Source organism: Herpailurus yagouaroundi, unplaced genomic scaffold (assembly GCF_014898765.1).
Source record: "Herpailurus yagouaroundi ecotype Mexico unplaced genomic scaffold, PumYag 67793, whole genome shotgun sequence".
Lineage (NCBI taxonomy): Eukaryota > Metazoa > Chordata > Mammalia > Carnivora > Felidae > Herpailurus > Herpailurus yagouaroundi.
In genome coordinates, this window is record NW_024420586.1 from 473,132 (window position 1) to 492,818 (window position 19,687).

At 40.3% G+C, this 19,687-nt stretch overlaps 1 protein-coding gene, 1 long non-coding RNA gene and 1 pseudogene across 2 annotated transcripts in view; 2 read left to right on the forward strand and 1 right to left on the reverse strand.

Annotated features, from left to right (window-relative positions):
* Window positions 1-345: 345 nt before the first annotated feature.
* Window positions 346-18,879, reverse strand: LOC121026123 (uncharacterized). Its single transcript, XR_005788270.1, has 3 exons — window positions 18,768-18,879; window positions 16,127-16,274; window positions 346-443 (listed from the first exon to the last, which is right to left on the reverse strand). It is a non-coding gene; the product is annotated as an uncharacterized LOC121026123 (long non-coding RNA).
* Window positions 3,152-4,616, forward strand: LOC121026122 (keratin, type II cytoskeletal 8-like; annotated as a pseudogene).
* Window positions 18,842-19,687, forward strand: part of MBTPS2 (membrane bound transcription factor peptidase, site 2) — a 41,544-nt gene continuing 40,698 nt past the window's right edge. Inside the window, exon 1 of the mRNA XM_040468959.1 lies at window positions 18,842-19,044. Within this exon, the coding sequence (XP_040324893.1) occupies window positions 18,970-19,044 (75 nt within the window). The 5' untranslated portion in view covers window positions 18,842-18,969. The remainder of the gene's footprint in view (window positions 19,045-19,687) is intronic.

Consider the following 19,687-nt stretch of genomic DNA (forward strand, 5'->3'; position numbering starts at 1 on the left):
AATAAAATAAAATAAAATAAAATGGCGAGGCTGGCTGGCTTAGTCAGAAGAGCATGTGATTCTTGATCTCAGAGTTATGAGTTTGAGCCCCACGTTGGGTGTAGTAGAGATTACTGAAAAAATAAACTTTTTAAAAATGTTTACTTATTTATTTTGAGAGAGAGAGAAAGAGAGGGAGAAAGAGAATCCCAAGCAGGTTCTGCGCTGTCAGTGCAGAGCCTGATACAGGGCTCAATCTCATGAATTGTGAGATCATGACCTGAGCAGAAATCAAGAGTTGGACACTTAACCGACTGAGCCACCCAGGTGCCCCCCAAAAATAAATAAACTTAAAAAAAAGATACTTGCCTTATTTTATCCAGCACTTCTAGGTGTTCTATAGAAGAAGGGCTTTCAGATTATCCAAACTGCCACATGACCCAAAAGGGAGGTCCTATGGGAGACTAAAAAACATATAAACACAAACATGTCCATGCTTCAGCCTCAGAGAGTCCCAGCCTTGCATCCAGCCAGGGCCCAGGACCAGGAGTATTCTGCTTTTTGTTTGTTTGGTCTTAAATTTTTTTTAATGTTTATTTATTTTTGAAAGAGAGAGAGACAGAGACAGAGCACGAGTAGGGGAGGGGCAGAAACAGAGACTGAATCTGAAACAGGCTCCAGGCTCTGAGCTGTCAGCACAGAGCCCAATGCAGGGCTCAAACTCGGGAATGGTGAGATCATGACCTGAGCCGAAGTCGTACACTAACTGACTGAGCCACCCAGGCGGCCCAGGACCAGGGGTATTTTGAAGATGCACCATCCTCCAAGTGATTCTGATAGGTGTCTCCCCTTAAAAACCACTGGAACAGAAAATAATAAGCCTGTATCATTATAGCATGTAAGGAGACTGTTAACATTTTGCTGGAAAATAATCTCTGCCTATTTTTCAAAGGAAATGAAACCTTTAATTGCATCTACAAAGATAAAATGCTTTTGCTACAGATGACTGCCTTTTGATGGTTAGTTCATTTTATAACTAATGGGATGCAGAAGAGTTTGCTGGAATTATGTATTATTATATAGTGGACAATTCCATTTTCTGAAGGGATAATAAAAAATAGATGCTTGCATAATGTTTCCTGCATGAAAACTTTGCTTGGCCAAAATTTTGCTGAGTTCTGAAAACATTTTAAAATTTTTGCATCATTTGCTTTGGCCTGTTCATATGCTGAAAACCAGTATCAGAGATTTTGACCTTTGGCAGTTTTGTAGTTGAATAGATAATAATTTGGCAATTTTTAATTGTGTCACTAATAAGATAACTGAATAATGAAGAATTTTCAGTGCCAAGTACAACTATCTAGTTTGCAGTTCTCACCAAAACCCATTAAATCCAAATGGATAAAATTTCCATTGTGAATACTGTACACATTATACAAGATTTGTCCAGAACGTACAAGCTAAATTTTTTAAGTCACCTATCAGAATTATAATTACTATTGACACAACATTTGCTTTGTGTAAAGGCGATAAAAATAGAAAGTTTTAAAATTAGCTTTCTGCAAATTTCTCAGTTATCAAAAAAATATTAGAAAATAAATGGAGGGGCACCTGGTTGGCTCAGTTGGTAGAGCATATAGCTCTTGATCTTGGGGTTGTGAGTTTGAGCTCCACCTTAGGTGTAGAGATTACTTTAAAAAAAATAAAATCTTGGGCTGCCTGGGTGGCTCAGTTGGTTAAGCGTCCAACTTCAGATCAGGTTATGATCTCAAAGTTCGTGGGTTTGAGCCCCACATCAGCTCTGTGCTGACAGCTCAGAGCCTGGAGCCTGCTTCAGATTCTGTGTCTCCCTCTCTCTCTGCCCCTGCCCCACTCATGCTCTGTGTCCCTCCTGCCCTTCCTCCCTCCCTCTCTCCCTCTCTCTCTCTCAAAAATAAATGTTAAAAAATCAATAAATTAATACAATCTTTTTTAAATTTTATTTTTTTTAATTTATATCCAAATTAGTTATCATATAGTGAAACAATGATTTCAGGAGTAGATCCCTTAATGCCCCTTACCCATTTATCCCATCCCCCCTCCCACAACCCCTCCAGTAACCCTCAGTTTGTTCTCCATATTTATGAGTCTCTTCTGTTTTGTCCCCCTCACTGTTTTTATATTATTTTTGTTTCCCTTCCCTTATGTTCATCTGTTTTGTCTCTTAAAGTCCTCATATGAGTGAAGTCATATGATTTTTGTCTTTCTCTAACTGACTAATTTCACTTAGCATAATATCCTCCAGTTCCATCCACATAGTTGCAAATGACAAGATTTCATTCTTTTTGATTGCTGTGTAATACTCCATTGTGTGTGTGTATATATATATATATATATATATATATATATATATATACACACACACACACACACACACACACACACACACACCACATGTTCTTTATCCATTCATCCATCGATGGACATTTGGGCCTTTTCCATACTTTGGCTATTGTGGATAGTGTTGCTATAAACATGGGGGTGCATGTGTCCCTTCGAAACAGCACACCTGTATCCCATGGATAAATGCCTAGTAGTGCAATTGCTGGGTCGTAGGGTAGTTCTATTTTTAGTTTTTTGAGGAACCTCCATACTGTTTTCCAGAGTGGCTGCACCAGCTTGCATTCCCATAAAATCTTTTTTGAAAACGAAAAAAAGAATTTTCTTCTCAGTTATTTTGACAACCCTCATTATAATATCTAAGTGTCTCCTTGCCCACTTGAAGCAATCAAAAGTCCATATTCTGTATACCATGATAGTTTTTTTTTAAGATTTTATTTTTAAGTAATCTCTATACCCAACGTGGGGCTCAAACTCACACCACCAAAATCAAGAGTCACACACTCTACTGACTGAGCCAGGCAGGCACCTCCTGATAAGTTTTATATGAGGTATCTCATTTATTTCTTGCAAAAAACCCCTGCTCATACTATCCACATTTTATAAATGAGAAATGAAGTAATGTGTAAGATTGCACAATTGATAGGTGGTAGAGTATTGATTTGAACCTAGAGCTTGTATGTTTAAGAAAACTGCACTGTCTCTCAAAGTAAAAAAAACTAAAAAGCGTCCACATAGAAGCAGCATCTTGTGTCCTTCTCGAACCTCTGTCACGTACAGCCTAATCGCCTCCAGTCCAGCCTCCACCATGTCCATCAGAATGACCCAGACCTCTGACAAGGTGTCCACCTCCAGCCCCCGGGGCCGTCAGCAGCCACTCATACATGAGTGCACCTGGCGCCTGCATCAACTCTTCAGCCTTCTCCTATATGAGCAGCAATAGCAGCTTCTGGGGTGGCCTGGGCGCCAGCATGAGTATGGTCAGGGGCTACAGCAGGGCCAGGGTTATGGGGCACATTATGCTTGTCTCCGTGAACCAGAGCCTACTGAGCCTCCTTAAGCTAGAGGTAGACCCCAACATCCAGGCTGTCAGCACCCAGGAGAAGAAGCAGAACGAGACCCTCAACAACAAGTTTGCCTCCTTCATCGGCAAGGTGAGGCACTTGGAGCAGAGCAAAATTCCGGAGACCAAGTGGAGCCTCCTGCAGCAGCAGAAAACAGCTCGGAGCAACACGGACAACATGTTCAAGAGCGACATCAACAACCCTGGGCGGCAACTGGACACATTGGGCCAGGAGAAGCTGAAGCCAGAGGTAAAGCTTGGCAACATGCAGGGACTGGTGGAGGACTTCAAGAATAAGTACAAAGAGATCAAAGAGTGTGCAGACATGGAGAATGAATTTGTCCTAATCAAGAAGGATGCAGACAAAGCTTACACGAACAAGGTAGACGTGGAGTCTCACCTGGAAGGGCTCACCAACAAGATTACTTTCTTAAGGCAACTGTATGAAGAGGAGATTCGTGAGCTACAGTTTCAGATCTCAGACACGTCCATGGTCCTGTCCACAGACAATAGCTGTTCCCTGAAACTGGAAAGCATTATCGCCACAGTCAAGGTTCAATATGAGGACATCGCCAACTGCAGACAAGCTGAGGCCTAGACCACATATCAGATCAAGTATGAGGAGCTGCATATATTGGCTGAGAAGCACAGGGATGACTGCTATCATACAAAGATGGAGATTTCCAAGATGAGCCAGAATATCAGTCAACTCCAGGCTGAGATTGGGGGCCTCAAAGGCCAGAGGGCTTCCCTGGAGGCCTCCATTGCTGATGCAGAGCAGTGTGGGGAGCTGGTGGTTAAGGACACTAATGCCAAGCTGGCCAAGCTGGAGGCTCCCCTGCAGCAAGGCAAGCAGGATATGGTGTGGCAGCTGTGGGAGTACCACAAGCCCATGAATGTTAAGTGGGCTCTGGAGATCGGGATCGCCACCTATACTGCAAGCTGCTGGAGGGCGAGGAGAGCCAGCTGGAGTGTGCGATGCAGAACATAACTACTCAGGTGGGCTGAGCTCAGCCTATGGGGGCCTTAGAAGCCCTGGCCTCAACTACAGCCTGGGCTCTTTCCAGTCCAGCTTCAGATGTGGAAGGGCTCCAGTTTCTTCATCCGAGTCAGCTCCTCCAAGGCCGTGGTTGTGAAGATCAAGACCCATGATGGGAAGCTGATGTACAAATCATCTGATGTCCTGTCCAAATGAACAGTCACTGTAGTCCCTCCCACCCACCCACCCCACTCCTGAGGCTGCCATAGAACCTTTGGGGGAAGAAGCTGTGCATGGGGAGCATCAGGAATAGGAGACCCACTAAGGCTCACCCTGGCCCTCAGCCTACCCTTGGGGTAGTCTGCTGCCCTGGGTACCCCCTCTTGCCCATGCCCCCAGCTAAAAGCCAATCCCAAATAAAGCCTCAGATGGCTCTTCCAATGCCCCTAAATTTTTTTTAAATAAATTAATACATAAAATAAAAACCTAAAAAGCAAAAACACACAAATGGGAAACAAACTTACAGAACAACCTAGGATCACAATGTTTAACATCAAGTTTCATTGGCTTGACCCTTCCAAATATATCCTAAATTCAACAGCCTCTCACCCCCACTGCCTCTCACTGGGACACTGCAATCAGGGACCTCAGTGGTTCACAGAGCACAGTGTGGTCTTGGGATCAGCAGCATGAGCATCACCTGGGAACTGGTTAGAAATGCAGATTCTCTACCCCCTCTGCCACCCGAGACCTGATTACTCAGAAACTCTGGGGGATGGGAGTGGTGAGCTGTGTTTTAACAAGTTCTCCAGAGGCCTCTAGTACATAGTCAAGTTTAACAACTGGCCTAACAGAAAGATGCAGTAGTCTGTTCTTCCGACAGTTTTGCCAACTTTAGCCAGTCTTTATTGAACCATCCGTCTTTTAAGAGCTACTCTTCTGTCTTTACTGAATAAAAATTTACCTTCAAGACCACAGTGATTTTCTTCAGTTCTTCTCAAGTATGTGCTTACTTCAACAGCTGAACTAAATCTGCACAAATCCAAAACCTCAGATCTCCTGTGACCCTGAGAATTTCCAAGGCTTCATGTACCAGTCTATGCACAGAATTCTTTTTTCTTAAGTTTATTTACTTACTTAGAGAGAGAGACAGAAACAGAGAGAACGCATGCACATGCGCACAAGTTGGGGAGGGGCAGAGAGAAAGGGAGAGAGAAAATCTGAATCAGGCTCCATGCTGTCAGCACAGAGCCCAACATGGGGCTCAATCTTAACAAACTGTGAGATCATGACTTGGGCCAAAATCAAGAGTGAGATGCTTAACTGACTGAGCCACCCAAGTGCCCCTGCACAGAATTCTTTATACTGAAGCAGAGTTTAACAATGAAAACAGTTAAAAAGGACTTCTATTCTCTGCTTGTGCCTCTCAATGAACATTAAAGGTGACTACAATTAAAGGACCAAAACTTTCAACTCCTTGTATGTCAATAATATCTCAACACAGCTTGAAGAGATGTTTTAAATATTAAGTCTGGCATGGATATGGAGCAACTAGAACTCTCTCACATTGCTGGTAGGAATGTACATTGGTACATCCACCTTGGAAAAATATTTAACAACAAAGACTAAAGATACAGGTATGCCCATTCTATGACCCAGTAATTCCATACCTGGACATACACCCAACATAAGTGAGTGATTATATCTACCAGCACATACATATATACAAGAATTGTCATAGCATTTATAATAGACAAACACTGGAAACACTCAAATGTCTGTCAAGTATACAACAGATAAATAATTTGTGGAATACTGCAAATAACCTGATTTTAATTAAAAAAAAAATGAGGGGTGCCTGGGTGGCTCAGTTGGTTAAGCAGCCGACTTCAGCTCAGGTCATGTTCTCATGGTTTGTGAGTTAGAGCCCAGCATAGGGCTCTGGGCTGACATCTCAGAGCCTGGAGCCTGCTTCAGATTCTGTGCCTCCATCTCTCTCTGTTCCTCCCCCACTCGCACTCTGTCTCTCTCTCTCAAAAATAAATAAAGACTTAAAAAATTTAAAAAAATAATAAAAATTAAAAAATAACCTGCTTTTGTCACTTGCAACAATATTGATGTCTTAAAGATGTAATGTTGAGTGAAATAAAGCATACAAGAAAGAGTATATATGATTCCATTTTTATGAAGTTAAGAAAACACAAAAACTAATGTGTGGTGATAGAAGAAACTTAGAAGAGTGATAACTTCTTAGGGAGTGGACTGGGAAGGGGATGAGGAAGACATGTGGGATGTGGGATGTTTTTTATCTTGAGCTTCATGATAGTAGACATATGTAAAAAGTCATCAAGCTCGATCCTTAAGATTTGTGCACTTGACTATACATGAGTAACATCTCAAAATAAAGGAAAAACATGAAATTAAAGAAGAATATTAAAGGGGATCTGAATCATAACTATAGAAACAGCGCTAAGAGTCAGCTTTCCTCTGCTCTCCAGTTCACTAACCAGACTCCCAAACTCTCTCTGACATCCAGCACATAGTTTTTCCTTTCTGTCTCCCTTCTTTCAACCTTAATCCCAGGTTTAACTTGGCTTTTCACTAAATCTTTTCTTCTTGCTCAGCACCACCTCTCAGGTCCATCTCTTTCTAAGTCTATCTTGCTCTCCCAATTCTGCATCCTGAAAGATCTCAAACAGGAGAGCAAAGATAAAATTCTCTTTGCTAGATAGCTATGGAGAGAGAAGTAGAGAATGCTCAGCCAGTCATGTATCTCATCTTCTCACACACTCTTAGTTATGAAGTTAATTAAACTTTCCTAGGGAAATGGTACCACCGAGTAATTATTACTCTTTAATGAGAGTGGATACCCATACAAATAACAGACTCTTCACTTAAAATGCAGTAAGCTTTGACCTTGCTCTTAGCAGTATCTACTAGCCTATACGAGGAATTCCATGCAGCATGTTTTTGGCTGAAGATTATAAAGCTGAAATTGGGAAACAGCAGGGCTTCTGGATAATGGCAGAAAAGCTAAATTGCAAATTCCTAAAATATGAATATTGGCAGCACATGTCAACTTTAAAAGGAATTGGTCATGGGCACAGAGGACAGAAATAATCAATAGCACTTCCCTGGTGTAACTCGCCAATGTTAAATTTATAGTCTCTGACCATTTTTTTTCTCAACGTAGGATCTGACAATACCTGAGGTTCAGCAGATATATTCTTAAAGATCTGCAGTAACTTATCCCTTTAGAAAAGGCCCATAGGAGGCTACCAGGGGCTGAGAGGAGTGGAGAATAAGAAGCTGTTATTTAATGGTTTCAGAGTTTCTATTTGGGATGATGAAAAAGTTCTAGAAATAGTGATGATGGTTATATACCATTGTGACTACAATTAATGCCACTGAATTGTACACTTTAAAGTGCTTGAAACAGGGATGCCTGGGTGACTCAGTCGGTTAAGTGGCCGACTCTTGTTTTCAGTTCAGGTCATGGTCTCACAGTTCATTAGTTCGACCCCCACATCAGGCTCTGTGTTGACATTGTGGCACCTGCTTGGATGCTGTCTCTCTCAAAATAAATAAAATTTTTAAAAAAGAATTTAAAATGGCTGACACTGTAATTTTTATGTTATGTATATTTTGCCACAGTTTTTAAAAAGGTCTGTAGGGACTTCCAATTCCGGTAATATGGCATGTTAGCTATCCTGAAAATGTTCCTAGGACAAAAATACATTAAAGGTTAGAAAAGTCTTTTAAATATTTCATAAATGCATGATTGAGGTAGTGGAAAGTAAGTGAAATCCTCAGAGGTTTAAAAAAAATTCAAGATGAGGGGCATCTTGACTGGCTGGCTCAGTCAGAAGAGCATGCAACTCTTGATCTAGGGGTCTTGAGTTCAAGCCCCACGTTGGACATAGAGATTACTTCAAAATAAAATATTTTTAAAAAATTCAGGATGATAAAAGGTAAATTCAGTGAGGGGGCTAAGCTCTAAAACTGGCAGCTGCCCTGATGTCATCTGCTGACCTTAGCTATTTTAATGGACCTTCAGTAGAGACAGAAGATAACGCCCAGAGATGTGGAAACTGGGCCTCAGTGAGTGAACTAGACATGACCAATCATCCCCAGAGTGTTACCTTGAAGAAGAAACTTTGGCCTTCGCTATAGATTGAGGAGAAAAAAAAAACTCTCGTGAAATTTTTTTTCTTAAATTTTTTTAATGTTTATTCTTGAGAGAGAGAGACAGAGCATGAATAGGGGAGGAGCAGAGAGAGAGGGAGACACAGAATCCAAAGCAGGCTCCAGGCTCTGAGCTGTCAGCACAGAGCCTGATGGGGGGCTCAAACCCATGAATGATAAGATCATGACCTGATCCAAAGTCGGATGGTTAACCAACTGAGCCACCCAGGCACCCCTCTCATGAAATTTTCTGATTACAAACTGGCCTCCAAGCTTTGGAGCCTGTAAGTCTTGATAATTCCTATTGCTCCTAGATTAGACTTCTTTTCCACCATCTTTTTTTAAAATGTGAAAAATCATAATAGATAAATTTTTTAGGTACAACTTCCCTAATTCATTCACCTGTTGTTCATATAACATATTTTCCAGACACATTTTCCAACAGTCTTCCTTTGGGTACTTTCTGGTGTGTTCCAGTATCCTCTTAAGGAATCATGGCCATGATGGGAAATAGTTACACAGATTTGGCTCAACCTGTACAGAGTAGAGTAGGACTATTACTGCTTGTGATTGGTGTAATACTTATCTACTACTGGATAACAAATAACTCTAAAATTTAGTGGCCTGAAACAACATTTATGATCTCACAGTTTCTGTGGGTCAGGAATCTGGGTGCAACTTAGCTAGGTCCTCTTGCTCAGGGTCTCTCACAAGAAGGCAGTCAAGTCATCAGGTGAATGGCAGTCATCTCAAGGCTCAGCAGGGGAAGAATCTGCTTCCAAACTCACTCATGCACTTGTGGATAATATTCAGTTTCTTCAGGCTGTTGGTCTAAAGGCCTCAGTTCCTCACTAGCTGTTGACCAGAAGCTGCCCCCAGTTCCTTGCCTCTCAACAGGATAGCCTGTAACACAATAGCTTGCCTCATTAGAATAAGCAAGTGAGAAGAACCTGAGAGAGAGAGAGAGAGAGAGAGAGAGAGAGAGAGAGAGAGAATAAGGAAGATGGAAGTCATGGTCTTTTATGACCCCTCATTTTTTCAGTCTTCTATCTATCAGAAGCTTATCACTAGTCCTAGCCCACACACAAAGGGAGGATTACACAAGGCATGATTACCAAGAGGCAATGATCATTGGGAGCCATTTCAGAAGCAGCCTACCACAACTGGACATCACACTTCTAATCCACCTAACTGGGACATTAAAAAGCTGTACCTTAATGATTTGGATTTAAGTAAACCATCAGGTTAGTGGGGCTCTTAGGTACTTGGCAAAAGTAAATGTCAATCCCCTCTGGAGGAACTTATGTTAAGCTCAGGCATTAATTACTTCCACCAGATAGAATTACAACAAATAGGAGTTTGCAATAAAAAAGGAGAAAAAAAAATACACTACCATGAGCAATAATCAGCAGACACAAACGATCAGAACTGCCCATGTTATAGCTACTGGAATCATCAGATACACAATATATAATAAACATGTTTAATATGTAGAATTGAAAATATAGCTAAGGAAGAGAAAGTTAAAAAAGCAAGCCAGATTTGAAACAAAAACAAATATAATTTCTAGAAATTAAAAATAAAATAATTAAAATTATAAAATCAATAGACTGGTCAGAACAACAGATTAAACACAACTGAAGTAAGAAATAATGAACTGAGGGGCATCTGGGTGGCTCGGTCAGTTGAGCGTCCGACTCTTGACTTCAGCTCAGGTCATGATCTCACGGTTCATGGGTTCTAGTGCCACGTCAGGCTCTGGGCTGACAGCATGGAGCCTGCTTGGGATTCTCAATCTCTCCCTCTCTCTCTCTGCCCCTCCCCTGTTGGAGTACATTTTCTCTCTCTCAAAATAAATAAATAAACTTTTTTAAAAAATGAACTGCAAGATGGATTTCAAGAAACTACTCAGAATGCAGGAAGATAAAGACATGGGAAATATTAGAGAGGGGAAAAGACATGGAGGATAAAAAGCAATTACATCTAATGGGATTTTCAACATGGGGGGGAAGCAAGGTAAAAAGAATATTCAAAGTAAGAATGGCTAAGAATTTGCCATGTTTGATAAAGATGACAAATCCTAAAATTCAATAAGCTGAATAGTACTGGGTACCTACCTAGCCTTCAGCTCCACATTCATCTTTCTATCCCTAGCAAAGTAGCACTGGGATTGGGTGTTTGTAAAATGCTTTTCCAGGCTCCTTTAGCAGGTGGCTTCCTCCTGGATTCTACCAATAAGAGGCACTGGTACCTAATCATAAGTAGGAAGAGGGTAATAGCAGAAGTTTTTCTCATACTTGCTCTCTTCCTTTTTCTCCTTCTGGCCACAAGCCCTTAGCCATATTTCCTCCAACCATCCAGCCCAACGATTCATGGGATGGTGGCCCCCTCCCCCACCCCCCAAGGTTCTGGTAGCATAACCTCCTCCCTTTGGTGCCTTGAACCCTAGGGATGGGCTAGCTACTTTATGCTTTCTAATCTCCCAGCTACTTCACCTTTGTTCCCCTTTTAACCTTCCACTATATGTGTAGCCAATTCCCTTATAAAATCCTCTCTGTTTTGAAGTACCTAGGATGGTTTCTGTTTTCTTGCCTGGACTCTAACCGATATGCTAGCAAATTGCAAGCAAGTTAAATAAAAAGGAAATGCACATCTAGACACGCCAAAGTGGAACACTAGAAGGAAGACAGACTACCTAAAACAAGAGACAGTTAAACTGATGCCAGACTTCTCAACAGCAACAATGGAAACCAGAAAATAAGTAACATTCTCAAAATGCTGAATGAAAACAAGTTTGAAACTAGAATTATATGCCCTATGAAACTATAATCTAAAATAAGAGGGAAATCAAGATATTTTCAGACAAGCAGTAAGAGATTACTCTTAAAGCCTGCTGCGTTAAATAACAGGGACGCACTGAAGTTTGTTTAAACTTTGAAACTTGGGGTTTGGGATGTTGTTTCCCCCTGGGCCTTGCCTTTAGAAGTCCAAAAGGCTGAAGTGCAGCAAAAGATAACACTCCAGAATATACTTCTTCAGCATATTGATTATTTTAAACTATTTTTTAAGAAGCAGCAGATACAGGAGAAGCTCTGAAACTGAACAGAAGTTACCCTTTGAAAGAAACAGTTACAAGGCAAATCTCCATTTGTAGGGTTATCTCCCTCTCTGTACCAGGAAGAGGAGAATGATTCTCAATCTCTAGAAACTCTTATCAGTGCAGAAGGCAACAACTTAAATCTGCTTAACAACCTTACCCTTGTTTATTGTGCTTTTCCTGGTAACCTCCCATAACTGGCTCCCCCCACCAACATCTTTTATCTTTAGCTGAAGATGATATTTAAAATGGTAGCCTGGTTCAGCTGCAGACTATCCAAGGCCACCAGCATCATTTCAAACAACTTCTGACTGGAGAGGATCGCGGGTGTGAGATGTTTGTCATAAATAAATAACAAAAATAGCAAAAAATAAAAATAAATAAAGTGATAGCCTGGGCCATTTCAAGAAGTTACTCAGTTTTCCTGGATCTTTCCCATGTATATAGGAGGTATACACATTATTAAACTTCTGTTTGCTTTTCTCCTGTTAATCTTTTATTGGGGGGGGGGGCTCTTAGCCAAGCACCTAGAAGGGTAGGGAAAATTATTTTTCCTCCCCTATATGGCCAAATGCCTACTTCAACATCATTTCTGGAATCTCTAAAAATTTGCACAACCAGTGATCATATGATGGAGTAGGTATCATCATATATAATTTGTGAAACAATGTCAATAATATGAATAAGGTGTGTCACTTGCATGTATTGAAAATATTCACTTTCTTTTTTATTTATTTAAACAAAATTTTTTAACGTTTATTTTTGAGAGACAAAGCGTGAATGGGGCAGGGGCAGAGAGAGAGGGAGACACAGAATCCAACGTAGGCTCCAGGCTCTGAGCTCTCAGCACAGAGCCTGATGCGGGGCTTGAACCCACGAACTATGAGATCATGACCTGAACCAAAGCCGGACACTTAACCAACTTAGCCACCCAGGCCCCAATATTCACTTTCAAACATACACAGATTCTAAAATAACTTGAGGTGAAAAGATTGTTTATGTATTTTCTAAGGTTAAATCCATCACTTGATTAGCAAATGTATACCCATTACTGAAGAGTAAAATGCTGTGATAATTATAATTTTTAAAACTATTAAGCTTATGTAGAAAACCAGTTAAGAATCTACATTGCTTGGCTTTTGCTAGGTTATGCTGTGGCAACAAACTCTAAAACTCTAACAACTGTATTTAATTTTTTGTTCTTCACTTCCACTTAGGTTACAAGCCTTACAAGAAAAAAGTGTCACTAAGGAATTCTTCACATCTTGCAGGAAATCAGTTTGCCACTTCAAAATTTCACAAGTAGGAAAAATTCCAAAGTCCTGTTCAACAGCATCCTTGATAAATCATCTTCAATTTATATATAAAAATAATATAAAGTTTATGAAGAATAAAGAAAGTATTAAAGCAAAATGAGATCTCAAAACCACATTTTATTGCCACTTATTAAATTTCAAAATAATAGGCTTCTTGAGAAAGCTTTAGGAAGAGAATTCCTTATAGTTCTATGCCTAGGGAAGCTAAAAGTAAAAGAAAAATCTTATTGACAATATTACTATAGACCATAGGTCAGCATGCTTTTTCTTTTAAGGACCAGATAACATTTTAGGCTTTGCAGGCCATTAGGTGTCTGTCACAACTATTCAACTCTGTTGTGGTGCAAAACTACCAGGGATAATACACAAACAGAGGAGGATGGCTGTGTTCCAATAAAACTTTATTTACAAAACTGGCAGTGGGCTGGATTTGAGCCTTAGGCCATAATTTGACATCTCCTACTAGATACTATAAACTATTTTCAGTAGTTGAAAATGAAGGATTTTTTTGTATTTGCTGAATCTATAAATGCTAGTTTTTAAGTTCCTTCTAAAAAATGTGTTCTCAAAAAAGTCCTCGAGTAGTATTCTGCTGTAGATGAAAAGGCCATGATACTGTTAAATGTGCTACCTTATCTAGGACATGAGACATTTGGATATGCAGAAACAACTACAGGTCATATTTAAGTCTGATGAAATGATAGTTTAATAATGAATTAAACTCTGCTGCTGTTCGGTTGTTCAGAGACTGCTGAGGCCTCACGCAGCTATCAACATAATACATTCTGACTGAAGAGCTACTTATAGGATGGAAAATCAGTTTTACAATGTGCCAACTATTATTAATAATAGAAAAGACATGCTAAAGGCTTAAAGTGATTTAGGAATCAGAAGTATACAGTGTTTTGTTCAATCACACTTTAGTGCTATAATCAGAAAGCAGTTATCACTGTCTATAAGCAGAAGGATAGTGAGCCACTTCCTCATACTTCAGTCAAAGACAAAAGTACACGATGTCCAAAGACTTTGGAATTGCCTTGTCATACATTTGACAAGATGTTGAAACAACATGGAATAGCAGCCACTATATGTTTAAAAGCCATCCTAAACAAAACCAAACTAATATGCTTTTTAGATGGAAACAATATATCTTATTAAAACTGTTTGCAGAGAAAGTACTTTGCTTGCTGGAACCTGAGGAAGAAGTAACCAAACTGATGCTTTCAGAGTACAAGTACTTCTTACATGATAGCTGCTGAAAAGATTCTCTTCTCACTCCAGAAAGATGCAGACATTCATGTACATGAAATGAAAATGAAATGCAGATGGAAAAACCTAGATGACTGGTTTCTTGAAAGCCAATTATATTGCTCTATTTGCACATTTTTAGAGCCAAGGTTTATAAGGACAAACATTATTTACATGAATGTAAAGCAGCAATTGCTGGCAAAAAATCTACATATATTAGGAATAAAACATAAGTGAAGGCAGCACTTTCAGAATAGATTCATAAAATATTTTCTTCAACTGGTACTAGAAACTTCCATTTGTGGGACTGCTTCAACCAAACTGCACCACCTTCAGGAACCATACCAGGACTAAGATTTAAAATGAGGAAGTCTTTGCCTTGGTTGGTTCCTATTAAAGAGAAAGGGAAGGCTTAATAAATTGTGTGGCCGCATCAATACTAGCAGTACCCCATAATGGCAGCACTAAGCAAACATTATGTGCGATTATACCCTCCATAGGTGAAAGTGAATATCTACTTCCGTGGTAGATAATGCTACTGTTTATTTCCAGGTATTCTTCTCTCCTTCCAGGTGATTACACTCCCTCTGCCCTTTACATTAAGCACAACTATTTGACTACTTTTGGCTAATGAAACATGAGTGGAAGTAATGTGTGCACCTCTGGGCTGTAGCACTTCACTGCCAGGGGTAGCTACTCTAGTCTTCTCTTTCTCTGTTGTAGTGAACTCTGAAGCTCATTGTGAGATGTAAGCATGATAAAATGATGGAGTATCCACCAGCGTGCCAGCCCATGATGGATACATAGTAGAAACAAAAAATAATTCTTTGTTGTTTTTAGCCCCTGGGATTTTGGAATTTGTTACCCAAGCATGATAACCTAGCTCATTCTGACTAGTATAATTTAGTGTCATAAATGCACAGTGTAATGACATGAGAAGCAAACTATCAGCTCACAGTGATAAGAAATAAATATTCCATTGGGGCGCCTGGGTGGCTCAAGTCATGATCTCACAGCTCCTGAGTTCAAGCCCCACATCGGGCTCTGTGCTGACAGCTCAGAGCCTGGAGTCTGCTTTGGATTCTGTGTCTTCCTCTCTTTCTACCCCTGCTCCGCTCATGCTCTGTCTCTGTCTCAAAAATAAATAAACATTAAAAATTTTTTTAATAAATAAATAAATAAATATTCCAGGGGTGCCTGGGTGGCTCAATCGGTTAAGAGTCCGACTTCGGCTCAGGTCATGATCTCACGGTCCATGGGTTCCAGCCCCGCATCAGGCTCTGTGCTGGCAGCTCAGAGCTTGGAGCTGCATCCGATTCTGTGTCTCCCTTTCCCTGCCCCTCCCTGCTCATGCTCTCTGTCTCCCTCTCTCTCTCTCAAAAATAAATAGGCATTAAAAAAATTTTTTTAATTCCAGCATAAAACATCAAACTTTATTTAAAAATCTGAATACTAATTTTTTTAATAATAAATAATAATATTTTAAAATTAATATCTAATGCTATATTTCATGATGATACTGGTATCTTAGAAGTTCATTATATGATTATATATTTTGCTTCAGCCAAATATTGATTTTTAATTTGAGGCTATTTTGCATTCAGCCAAAATAAAAATCTAGTGCCCCCTCTAAAAATAATACAATAAATTAAAATTGTATGAATAAAAGTTTGTCTCTGTGTCCTTTATTTAAAATTGTTACCTGACAGGGGCCTCTGGCTGGCTCAGTTAGTAGAGCATGTGACTCGATATTGGAGTTGTGAGCCCAAACAACACATTAGCTGTAGAGCTTCCTTAAATACATACATACATACATAACTGAAAGAAACCCAAAATGATCTGTAAATTACGTCACAAATTTATTTGAAGGAAAAAAATACCTCGATCTTATGGAATTCAGGCAGTTTTTAGCCACCATCTTGCATCCTCTAGCTGGTCTCTTCAGCTGCCACCAGCTGGCTTCCACTACTGATAAGTTCCAGAAACCAGCAGGATTCAATTCAATGTTTTGCTTTGACTGCTGGGTCCCTGTTGAGAACACCAAGTCAGCTGAATAAGTAAATTTTTAGGGTGGGAACAGAAAAACACAACTAATTTCCAACATATTTTGGGTAATCAGATGGCCACACAGTAGCTGGTACTTGTCCCAGCAAGGAGCCTAGACAAGGCTTCAGCCTAACAAAAAGATCTTAAGTTAATATTCTCTTCCAAGGGAAGAACAGTGTTAAAAACTACAGTCATTATGTAAGAATGAACAAAGGTCAGTTCAAACACAACAGCCTACCTACAGTCTTTGTGTAGTTTTAAGCATTAATAGCTTCAGAATTACTAATTCTACAAACTTAAAACATCATTTGAAAGTAAAAATACCTAAATTTCTTTCATGCTTTAGTCTTGGGAATTTTTGAAGAATAAATGTATTTCAATTTTTTGTTTCAATGTTTGTTATCTTCAGTTGATAGACTAAAGAACTTGAAATTTAAAGTTATTCAAAATTCACAAAATGAAATAAATGTAAAAGAAATTTAAATAAACTTTCAAGTGATGGTTTTTACAAGTTTACAGCAATTATACTTCTGAAATTATCAAAACCTAAAACTGCACTAAGACTGTCAGGGCACCTGTACATGGAAAACTGTGTGGCCACAGAGTGCTTGAATATAAACTTTCATAATTTACACCCAGTTATGTCCAACATAAGTTGAAATATTTTGTAACAACACATATCCATACATATATGCAAAGAAATGTAAAACTGAGTCATAAGATCTCTTGAAGCTAGAAGGACATGGTGTTAAATCATTAAAACTTTAGGAAAAGGATAGAAAAATAAGACAAATTAGTAGCAATATCTGTAATACAGGTTTCTAGTATTATACTATCATTTTTTTTTTCTTTGAGGGCTGTTGAGGGTCCATTTTTATTTGGGATACTTGTTATTAAATACTATTATGTTCTCGATATTAGTACTGGTATTATTATTGCTAATGATGCTTTTCCAGAAAAGTTAACTTACAAAGACATGAACATTAAGAGAGAATGCAGAAAAACACTCTATGAGTTTTCCTTCCCATTACAAGTCATCCAGTTCAGTGATTCTCAATCTTGCCTGCACAGTGGAATGACCTAAGGAGCTTCAAAAAAAAAAAAAAAATACTGACCCTTGGGTCCCACTCTGAGATTGATTCAATTAGTCTAGGCTGCAAAAAGGCATCCGAAATTTTAAAAGCCCTGCGATGATCCTTTTATACAGTCAAAGGCTCAGCACCACTACTCAATATATAATCATATATAGTCAATATATAATCATATATAGATAGGCATAAAAATCTGTGCAAATATTCAGAGCTCCAATTTTTAAAACATAGCACCAATCTCAAATTATATTATGGAAGGGGTTGCTAAATGAACCTAATCTAATCAACTTGGATGAATCTCAAAAATACTACGTTGAGCTAAATAAGCCAAACACCAAATTGTGTACTGATTGTATGGCTCTAGTTACATAAAGTTTAAATAAATTAGAACGGGGGTAAGGGGGCAAGTACTGACTGGGAAGGGACAGGAAGGAAATTTCTGAGATGAAAACATTCTCTGTGTTGATTAGGATAGACAGACATATACAGTTATCAAAACTAATAGAAATGGACAGTTGAGACCTGCATTATGGTTTAGTTATATGTAAATTACACTTCAATTTTTAAAAATAGAAGAAACACAATTAACTTAAATCTGGATACCTATGACAGGGTTTAAGAGGTGAAGATGATTATTACTTCAGATGACCCCAACCTCTCACTAGCTTAAAAGGAATGGCATTTGTTTCCTTTATCCCAAGAAATTTTCCACTTTCCCTTGTGATTATTTTTCTCTTAGTCCGTTATTTTAAAATGTATTGTTTAATTTCCACATATTTGTGGATTTCCCAAGTTTTCTTCTATTATTGATTTCTAAATTTAGATTGTGGTCAGATAATATATTCTGTACTCCTTCAGTCTCTTTAAATTATTAAGAATTATTTTATGGCTCAATATGTTGTCTATCTTAGAGAATTTTTTTTTTAATTTTTCTTTTCAACATTTATTTATTTTGGGGACAGAGAGAGACAGAGCATGAACGGGGGAGGGGCAGAGAGAGAGGGAGACACAGAATCGGAAACAGGCTCCAGGCTCTGAGCCATCAGCCCAGAGCCCGACGCGGGGCTCGAACTCACGGACTGCGAGATCGTGACCTGGCTGAAGTCGGACGCTTAACCGACTGCGCCACCCAGGCGCCCCTCTTAGAGAATGTTTCATGTGCACTTAATGTCCTTTGTATCTATTAATAATTTTGTCATAAATCCTATTCCATTTGGGAAAAAAAAAAAAAGGAATGGCAAACCCAAGGCCAGAACCAGAGAGTATAGATAGCCAACAGCAGGGAGGGCCAAAGCCTAAGAAATCGCTAGAGGGCTGGCAGCAGGAGCCCAGCAAACACCCAGACCTCAGCGCCCCAGTGTCCCATGAAAATAAGCCCCCGCACCCTTTTCCGGTGCGTACAAATCCGTCTGTGTGTGCTATTCGAAAGCGTCCGGAGGGAAACGGCGCCACCGCGCGAAAGGAACCGGTGGCAGCTTGGTTCCTGCGCGGATGCTGGGGCTGTAGGCGCCGAGCTTTCAGCTGGTTGCAGCTCCCAGGAGGAAGACGCCGGGGCTCGCCTTCCCTACGCTGCCTCCGCCACTGCCATGATTCCGGTGTCGCTGGTGGTAGTGGTGGTGGGCGGCTGGACTGCCGTCTACCTGACCGACTTGGTGCTGAAGGTGAGGGCCTCGGGCCTAAAGCCGAAGCCCGTGGTGTCCAGGACTGAGGCGCAAGGCCCGAGGCCTTTTCTCTTCCCCTGCCTCGTGCCTCCCGGGCTGGAAGCCGCGCGGCCGATACCCACGTGCGCCTTTCCGCGTGGCGCCCCGGCCTCGTGGAGTAAATAAAACACCACGGGGCCCAGGCAGGGGTGTGGCGGTCTGCACAGCTACCGCAGTCGCATTGCGGGGCAGTGCAGGCCCCGCCGCTTTCGGGGCCTCCTGCCCGTGAGGCGCCAGTAGTGGGTTTGGGGGGGGCCGGGCCGATACCACACCCCGCGGCAGTGCACCTGGGAGGAAAATAAAAAAGTCACTTAGGACAGGCATTGTTTTCCCTCATTGTCTTTAAGGCCACGACCCTCCAAAGACTCTCGTACTGGAATGAATCTAAATCAAGTTGTAATTTAAACCTGTAGTCTCAAACTTTAAAGTGCATACAATCATCTAGGGTTCCTGTTTAAATTCGAATTCTGATTAATCGGGCTTGGGGCGGGGCCTGTGATTCCGCGTTTGTAACCAGTTCCCATGTGCTACCAATGCTGTTAGTCTATGGACCATACTTCAAAGTAGCATCATCAGGTAACAGGATTTAGATAGCTAGTTTCTG